At 39.8% G+C, this 9,851-nt stretch overlaps 1 protein-coding gene across 1 annotated transcript; it reads right to left on the bottom strand.

Moving 5' to 3' along the window:
- Positions 1–5,190: 5,190 nt before the first annotated feature.
- LOC132104827 (uncharacterized) lies at positions 5,191–6,008 on the bottom strand. The gene is made up of 2 exons (XM_059510358.1): positions 5,602–6,008; positions 5,191–5,462 (listed from the first exon to the last, which is right to left on the bottom strand). The coding sequence occupies exons 1-2, from the start codon at positions 5,999–6,001 to the stop codon at positions 5,191–5,193; spliced, it is 672 nt and encodes a 223-aa protein (XP_059366341.1). The 5' UTR covers positions 6,002–6,008.
- Between the last annotated feature and the right edge of the window lie 3,843 nt (positions 6,009–9,851).

Here is a 9,851-nt window from a genome sequence, read left to right as displayed (position 1 = left end):
GCCAATGGTTGATATCCCATATATTTGCCAAGAGTGGCCCAGACACATTTTATGATAAATGGGCCACATTTGCAGCATTACATGTGGGCCACTTTTGGCTCACACCCAGATGAACCAATGGTTGATATGCCATATATTTGCCAAAACTGGCCAAGATACATTTTATGATAAATGGGCCACATTTGCAGCATTATATGTGGGCCACTTTTGGCTGACACCTAGAAAAAACAATGGTTGATATGCCATATATTTGCCAAAACTGGCCCACATATGTTTTAACATGAATAGGCCACATTTGCAGAACTATGTGTGGGCCACTTTTGGATCACATCCAGATTAGCCAATGGTTGATATGCCATATATTTGCCAAAACTGGCCACTTATGTTTTAAGATGAATGGGCCATATTTGCAACATTATATTTGGGCCACTTTTGACTCACATCCAGATGAGCCAATGTTGATATGCCATATATTTGCCAAAACTGGCCCACATAAGTTTTAAGATGAATGGGCCACATTTGCAGCATTACATGTGGGGCACTTTTGGCTCACAACCAGATAAGCCAGTGCTCACTGTACCATATTTTTGCCAAAACTGGCCCACATACATTTTAAGATAACAGGGCCATAATTGCTTTAACATATGTGGGCCAGTTTTGGTTAACCTTAGCCGGCAGCCATATCACCCTGGAGCCCAAGACCGGTTTCCCACTGAAGCTAAGCAGAGCTGAGCCTGGTCAGTACCTGGATGGGAGACCTCCTGAGAAAACTAGGTTGCTGCTGGAAGAGGTGCTAGTGAGGCCAGCAGGGGGTGCTCACCTGTGGTCTGTGTGGGTCCTAGCGCCCCAGTGTAGTGATGGGGACACTATACTGTCAACAAGCACTGTCCTTCGGATGAGACGTTAAACCGAGGTCCTGACTCTCTGTGGTCATTAAAAATCCCAGGATGTCTTTCGAAAAGAGAAGAGGTATGACCTTGGCATCCTGGCTAAATTCGCCCATTGGCCTCCGACAATCATGGCCTCCTAACAATCCCCATATCCACTGATTGGCTTCATCACTCTGTCTCCTCTCCACCAGTAAGCTGGTGTGTGGTGGGCGTTCTGTCGCACTATGGCTGCCGTCGCATCATCCAGGTGGATGCTGCACACTGGTGGTGGATGAGGAGATACCCCCTGTCTATGTAAAAAAAGCGCTTTGAGTACCTAGAAAAGCGCTATATAAATGTAATGAATTATTATTATTATTATTAACACCCAGATTAGCCTTTGTCGGTTGTGCCACATTTTTGCCAAAGGTGGCCCACTATTGTTTTAGGATATTTGGGCCATATTTATTATTTACCACATGGGCCACTTTAGGGTCACATTCAAATTACACATTGCCGTAAGCACCGCATCTTTGCCTAAGAAAGCCCACATGTGATTTTAGATATTTGGGCCATAGGCCTATTTGCTTTTTTACATATGGACCACTTCAGATTTACATCCATTTTGTCTGGGCCATAAAAAGGCCTGCAGTGCCGCATCATTGCCTGAAGTGGCCCACATCCGTTTGCTATCTGGGAACGACTCCGTTTGGACTACATCCCTCTAGTTCCTGCAGTAATGACGTCACTAAAACAGTTTTTTGACTAACCTCCGCCCACATGAATACACAAAAAGGGGGCGTGGCCTTGTTGCGCTCCGACAGACAAGAGGAAGAGTTGCGTTGACGCCATGTCGTCGAAACGCTGTTATTTTCATCTCGGAGTCCAATCACCTTTGTTTGGGCTTCCCAGGGAGGCTGTACTTGGAGATTAATGGTTACAATTTATGTTTAACTCGGTTCCCGAAAATAATAATCCACATGTAAAACTATGTGCAGCACATTTTGCTGAGGACAGTTCGCTGAGGACAGCTTCCTCAATCTCAATCAGTTTAATGCCGGCTTCGCACAAAGATTATTCTTGAAAGATGGAGCAGTTCCCTCTTTGTCTGGAGAAGGCGTTGTTTATGGATCACAACCGGTAAGTGTATTTTATTATTTAAGTTGGTGCGTTTAACAGTTTCTGTAACTTATTACACAAAGGGCAAAGCTGTTTAGCTTTGTTAACTAGATGTTAGGGCTGTGCAAAAAAATCGAATGCATCTCGTCATCAGTAAAAACGCTCCTGTGAGTACATCTCCAGCACATGCTCCTGCCCACTTGCTTCTCAAAACTAGTCCAATCGCATTTCCAGAAGGGCAGCGTGCACTCAGCTGCTGTCGAGTCACAACACAGGAACTGCTGGCCCAATCAGAACTTGTCACGTATTTCTGAAGGAGGGACTTTATAGAACAAGGAAGTCATCATTCCGTTTTTATGACAGTGAAAACAGCGGTATACAGATAGGTGAATTGTGTGGGGTTTTTTTTACACGCGAAACATGAACACATGTTATATTGCTCACTGTAAGCACAATCAAAGCTTCAAAAAAGCACGAAAAACGGGACCTTTAAGAGATTATGATCGCATCCAATATAATACACATCCCATTTTTTCCTCAACTGTTTACTTTCACTTAAGAAATAAATGACAGTTTTTATATATATATTGTGAGCCGTGTCCCGGGCACCTATCAGCGTCGCCCTGGCAACGGAGGAGATCCACCTGCACACAATCACCGCAGGCTGATCGGTCCCAGCTGAAGACGCTCAAAGGGCGACTACAAAAGCTGCACCCGAGAGGACACAGGTGAGAAAGCTCTCCAGAAGATCGCCAGCTAATAGGGGTGTAACGATTCACTCGTTTTCTCGATGTATCGATTACAAACCCTGTCGATTCATATGCATCGATCTTGAAACATGATTTTTGAATCGTGAATCACCGATCTTGGACAGTAATCGATTCAAAATGCTAAGAATCGAATGAATCGCGATTTCTATAGCGATTCAATGCTTTCAAAATGTATACACATTAAATTACTACACACACGAATTAATGGAGACCTTGAAGAGTGTTCGTGAATTGTGCCTCTTATCTGTCCTTCACGCGCTCCACTGTTTACCGCCTGAGACTTTCACAGGATTGCGCTCGCGCTCCGTTCGTCTCTGACGCAGCTGACGTGTGATCTATAGGACTCGTGGCCAGTAATGCTAACGTGAAGTAGTTTTACTTTTCTGTAGTTTGTCAATGGCTCTCTGCATCTTACCGACGGAGTTACCGGAGCCGTCGACAGCTGTATTTATTGCATGGACGGAGCAGAAATGTAAGTGTCTAAATCATACGCACAGATCCATTGAATGATAAATGTTTTTAAACAATGCGGATGAACCGAATATACGAAGGAAACTTTTAAAATTAACCACAGCATTAACAACGACCTTGAAATAAGAGCGCGAGATTTATCTGATATGCATGAAAGTAGCGTTTGTTTCATTAGCAAACAGACATCTGGCGCGTTTTCCCTCAGGATCATTCGCTGATGGAGAGGAAAAGTTAAATAGAGATGAAGACGTTTTCACACTGAAAGAGAAGCGATCTCGCTCTCATAGACGTGCCAGGCTATATCTGCAGCTAAACTGAATAAAAGCAGAATGAACTGATGAAACAAAAAAAAAAAACCCACAAACAATTTATGAATGATGCAGTGCTAATTGACATTTATTACAGTACAGAAACTAGAAAGTATATTTTCTACCTTATTCTGTGCAGAAAATTTAAATAATTGCTAATTAAATGTAGCCTAGTATATAAAACAATCATAAAATTGCCATTAGGAAAAAAATATCGATTACAAATGATTGATTATTGTCCAGCAGTGTATTTGATTTATTACAGCTAATTAAAAGTAATTAAAAAAGAAGATAATTCCTTGTAAAAAAAAAAAATAATAATAATAATAATTATTATTATTAAATTTGCAAAAATCGTTCTTGAATCGAATCGAAAACCTATGAATCGTAATCGAATCGCTGCCTTGCCAAAGATTCACAGCCCTACCAGCTAATGTTGTGTCTCTTATCTCTCCAGAAAGCGAGTGACCGACCAGCCCGCCACCTGAGCACCGAACACCGATTCCCCCTGCACTCAGCCGGCCGGCAAACAGGATCACGCAGCACCGAGGACGAGCACCGGACACTTCTGGCACCTTCACGTTCACAACCACTAATAAATACACCCTCCGGGGCTTTAAACTTTCACTACAGCCTGCCGTGTGATTCTTCAGCCCGCGACACTGGTGGAGAATGCGGGCAAACTGCTGAAGAATCACCGTCGTCACCACTCCAGTTACTCACCGGTTTGTTTGTTTTTTTTTGTTCCCTTCTCTGTGTTTCGTCAGGCGGTGACTCCTCCCCCAGCCATGGAGGAACTCCTTAAACACCTGACGGAGATCAGTATTCGACAGCAGCAAATTGTGGAACATATGGCTACTCGGCAGGGAGAGACGGAGCGTGAAGTCGCCGCTCTCCACTTCGCGGCTGCCCAGCGGGTCCCGCTGCTGGATCCCCGCACTCAAGCCACCCAGCTCCTGCCAAAGATGACCGTCTAGACTAAGACTTTTAAGGTTCTTCATTTTTTACAATTGTTTTAAAATTGATATACATCAATTTTACAAAATTGATATTTTGTTTATATTTTGTGTAAATTCATGTTTAAATGTAAAATTGTGACTCAGATCACACTTAGTAATTAACCTCTGCTGCATTTTGAATCAAAAATCACATTTAAAAACAAATACTACTGAGATTAATATATTGATGCTATATACAAAGTAACGTGACTGCAAACTAAACCATCAGGGTCCTAGGACTGCGGTCCTGAAACTGCAGCCATCGCTATATCTTCCAGTACGGTAGATGGCGCTGTCACGAAAAACTAGGGTCCTAGAACTGCGGTCCTAGAACTGCGGCCATCGCTATATCATCCAGTACAGTAGGTGGCGCTGTCACGAAAAACTAGGGTCCTAGAACTGCGGTCCTAGATCTGCGGTCCTGAATCTGCAGCCTCCGGTTGTGCAGGAACATACTATTGGCTTCAACCGTTTTGCAAGTGTTGATAGACTCATGACTCATGAGGTGTAACCACCAATCAGATAGCGCCGTGGGCGGGACATTGAGCAAGGCACCCCAAACCCCCCAACCACCCCCCCCCCCCCCCCCCCCCGGCAAAATCTCGCCCTGAATAAACCTCATGTGGAATAAAGTCCAATTGTTTTGTAAATAATGTTACATCATTTCTGAGTTTCTCTCACCTGTGATTGTGACTGTGATCAAGATTTCTCCTTCAGTGTCCAGAACTCTGTATGTTCCTGCATCACTGTCCAGAAATGATTTAATGATCAGGTTTCCATCAGTATCATTCATTCGGTCGCTCTGAACCCCGTGAGCTCTCGTCCAAACCTCCTTCCACTCTCCACTAGAGTTTGTCTTCACTTTATCAGCATCAGACACCAGAACAGACATCTTTAGCTCCTCGCCTGTTTTCACAGAAATCTCATCTGAGGAGAAACAGAAAGATATTAATCATTATTATAATGCTGTCAATCAATCAAGACCATAAACACAGATTTATGATTGGTGACCAAATGTAATCATTTAAAGAAGCAGATGCTGATGTTTGATCAGTTTAGTCTTCACCATGAATATGAAGTTGGTACGTCCTGATTTGTCGCTCCAGCTCTCTCTGATCATTATTGTAATAGATTCTCAAAGTGTATTTCCCAGCGTCACTGAAGATCAGATTCTTGATGACGACGTCACAGTTTCCTTCTTTAAACACTCGTCCATTACATTCTTCAGTCTCACACACTTCTATGATTTCTGACCGAGTGTTTAAAATAATATCAGTAATCTCATTGGTCTTATATTGACACGTGAGTGTGATGTTTCCTCTCTTTTCTCCTGACACAGGTATAGTTGGTCCTTTAGTGATAGTTTCTGCAAATACAGACAATATAATAATTATTCGATACAAAGCATCACTACAGAAAAATACATGTGATATTTCTCTCTTATTGTCTGTAAACAAGTTTATCATAAAAAATGTAATACATTTATTTCCTTCAACCAGATTAAATGTGTATATATATATATATATATATATATATATATATATATATATATATATATATATATATATATATATATATGAATCAATATCATAAGTGACACATTACAAATGTTTCATATGTTAATGACAATAGTATGAAACTGTAGCAGATATATCAGTGCAGTTGTAGTGAATTCCTGAATAGTTCTTCAGAGATAAACAGAAGGAACTGCTGAGATAAATCACTGATGGCAGTGTGTGTGATTTATGTAATATGATTGAAAATTTGTGGTACAACAGAAAAACACTGAAAAGCACGTGTTATATAAATTTTATTTTATGAAGAAATTATACCGACCGATATAAATGACAAAACACAGCAGCAGCAGCAGCAGCAGCAGAATCACCCTGATGAGAAACAAGAGATGGAATGTGACAGATGCAGACATTATGAAATGTGAAGTCAATCAGCACAAAGAGGTAACTATAAATATTAGCAATAGAATAGAACACAACATGTAGTTTTTAAATGAATGTTTCTATTATTAAGGGAAAACAAAATCCAAAACTACATGGCCCTAGAGCACAAAAACAGTGATAAGTAACACAGGTATATTTGTAGCAATAGCCAAAAAAAAACAAAAAAAAAAAACATTGTATGGGTCAAATTTATATATTTTTCTTTTATGCCAAAAATCATTAGGATATTAAGTAAAAGTCGTGTTCCAAGAAGATATTATTTAAGTTTTTAAATATATCAAAACTTAATTTTGTTTAGTATATGCTTTGCTAAGAACTTCATTTGGACAGGTGCTGCCAAGATGTATACACAAAACATAATATATTTCGTGATATTACAAAATCCTTTATTCATCTTTCAATCTATGAATCTTTTGTGAATTTTTTTTTTTTTAGTAGACTATCCCTTATCTATTGCCTTGCTTTACTCTGAGTGTACTGTATTATTTTTTTATTTTTTGTACTTGATTCTGTATCCCCTGTGCATTTTGTTAAATTAAAAAAAAAAGATTTTACAAAATCCCGCGATAGGATAGATTATCTCGCGAGATCTCTGGAACATCCAGCAGAGCAGGCAACCATGAGGAGAGGACTCGAAGAGGACTCGAGGAGGGAGATGTATCGATATATATTATATAAAATCTACTGTTGGGTAAGTACATTTTGTATTATTTGATTAACGTGCTTGAGTTTTACTTGTTTGACACGAAGGAACCGAGAGAAATGATGCCCACGTTGTCAACTGAAATTCACTGAGTATGGCTAAAACTCGCTAACGTTAGTAGGCTAAAAGTTACTTATATTGATGTAATTTTTATTGGTAACGTTACGCTTTAATTAATTATTCAGGGGACATCACATCCCTCCTGTCTTATCAGAAGTGTCCTGTTCACTTTCTCACAGTTACACACCCAGTTAAGAGTGTTTCTCAACGGCAACACATTAAAACACAACATCTTTTATACAATAAAAATACAATCTAATGCATGTTGATTTACCTTGTTCTAATGTTTCATTCATGATTCATTCATCTTGTTCCAAGGTTTTTTATTTTATTTATTTTAAAAATAGATATATTCTCTTCCCTCAGCTGCTGTGAAGAGGTGGAGTCTCTGAGACTGATGCAGCGAAACACCTGAAGCTCGCTCCAGGAAGAGATGAGGGTGGAGGTTACAAGAAATGAGCCAAACTACTGTAATGTGTTTAAGGGATAACAGTTAGTTCACCCAAAAATGAAAATAGTAATAATTTTCTCACAATCATGTTACGATCATAATCATTTTTCCGGCAATGGCAGTTAATGGATTGTGAGATCTGCTTGGTTACAAATATTCTTCCAAATATTTTTGTGTTTATAAGACAACTGTGTAAGTCAATGACAAGATTAATAAAGACATGATAAAAAAAAACATCTTTTAACATTTTAGTCAAAAACACGTGAACGCATTCTCAGAAATGTAATATTTTAATTCATGTCGGTTCTATACAGTTTAACATCATTTACGCTACTTTGATTTTATAAATAGCAATGATTTCAAACATATTTTATGATGAGGGTCTTCTATGTTTTATGATTTTCTTGTCACGTGACAACAATGGCTCCTGCAAGGTGGTAATGCCATGTTCAAATATAATATTCTTAATATTATTTATATGATTAAAGTATTTAAAAATAAATGCAATTAATAAATGCATTGATAAACAAATTCTGCGAAAATAGAAATTTTTTGACAATAATAATGGACTTCAAGATTGAGTATTTCAGCACTTTTTATTCAGTGATGGCCCTCATTAAATCATATTTCTGACGAAAATGGTAGGCCTGTAAACTTATTTCAGAAATCCAAAATGGATACAAAGATTACATTGAAAAACTAATTTTTTAAATAGATTTTAATCATCTTGAAGATTCTTATTTGTCATTGAACCAGTAAAGCAAACGTGAAAACAATATCATCAGAACATAGAAAGGTTTACAGGTTTGAAACATGGGGGTGAGTAAATGACAGAATTTTCATTTTTGGGTAAACTATCCCTTTATATAATAATTTAATATTTTGTAATTGGTATTTTAGTTTGGTTAACAGATGCTAAACTGTTCAAAAACAATAAAATGTGCTAAATCAGAGCATGCTTCTTTTTTTGCATACGTCCACAAATAATGTGTTATTGTTTGTGATGTACACTTGATTAAGATGTTTTATGGACGTTCAGGTCTGACTGGACCGATCTAGAACTTTTGTCAAGATGTGTTAAACCTCAAGACATAATTGATTGCCTTTCACGATGTTACACAGTGGGTGTGTGATTATTTTATATGCAGGCTTATATATACATACACTTAAACTATGCAGCAACGCATTTAAACAACGACGTCCAGAAATCGATGCATTTGGACGTCCAGAAGACGTGCAGAAAAGACGTGCAGTACACGTCGGTTCAACTTTCATTTTGGAACTATTTGTCAACCATGACGGGACGTGTCGGACGGACATCTTTTCAACGGTCAAAAGACGTCCAAATGTTTGCTGGGATGAGTGGAACCATCCAAGTACGCACCGGTCTCTAAGCGTACCGTTAAATGCGTCAGATTGTATAAAACATCTCGGTTACGTATGTAACCTTGGTTCCCTGAATAGGGAATGAGATGCTGCGGTGACGTCACCACGTATGGGAACACCTTCGGTGTGACGAATGTCTGAAGCCCTATACCATCCCGCCAATCCTATTGGCCAAATAGCGCGTGGCACCGCCCAGCATGCGTAAGCATATATATACCTGGTGCCGCGCGCCATTTACCTCAGATTTCATGACGAAGAAGAAAAAGAAAGCTATCAAGGTATGGCACGGCCAGAACCGCAGCATCTCGTTCCCTATTCAGGGAACCAAGATTACATACGTAACCGAGATGTTCCCTTTCATAGGTCACTGCCGCAGCACAGATATCATCCATAGAAGATCCACTGAGAAAGGCTTGAGAAGAAGCCACTGCTCTCGTGGAATGACCTTTTACTCCTAAGGGCGAAGCGAGCCCGCGCGCCACCAGCCAATGGGACATGCGCTGTTTCGTAACTGCATGGCCTTATTCTTATGTCCAAAACAGACAAACAGCTGGTCAGACTCACGCCATGGGGGAGTACGATCCACATAAGTCTTTAACGCTCTCACAGGGCAAAGACTTAGATCCCCAGACTCCGCCGCAGCAGGAGAAAAAGCCTCCAGGACCACCTGCTGAAAGCGAAAGGGATAGATGCGACCTAGGGACATAATTAGGCCTTGGTCGCAACAACACTTCCACAGAATCTGTGCTATAAAAGTC

Source organism: Carassius carassius, chromosome 25, assembly GCF_963082965.1.
Source record: "Carassius carassius chromosome 25, fCarCar2.1, whole genome shotgun sequence".
In the NCBI taxonomy this organism is placed as follows: Eukaryota; Metazoa; Chordata; class Actinopteri; order Cypriniformes; family Cyprinidae; genus Carassius; species Carassius carassius.
This window is presented reverse-complemented; position numbering and strand designations above follow the sequence as displayed.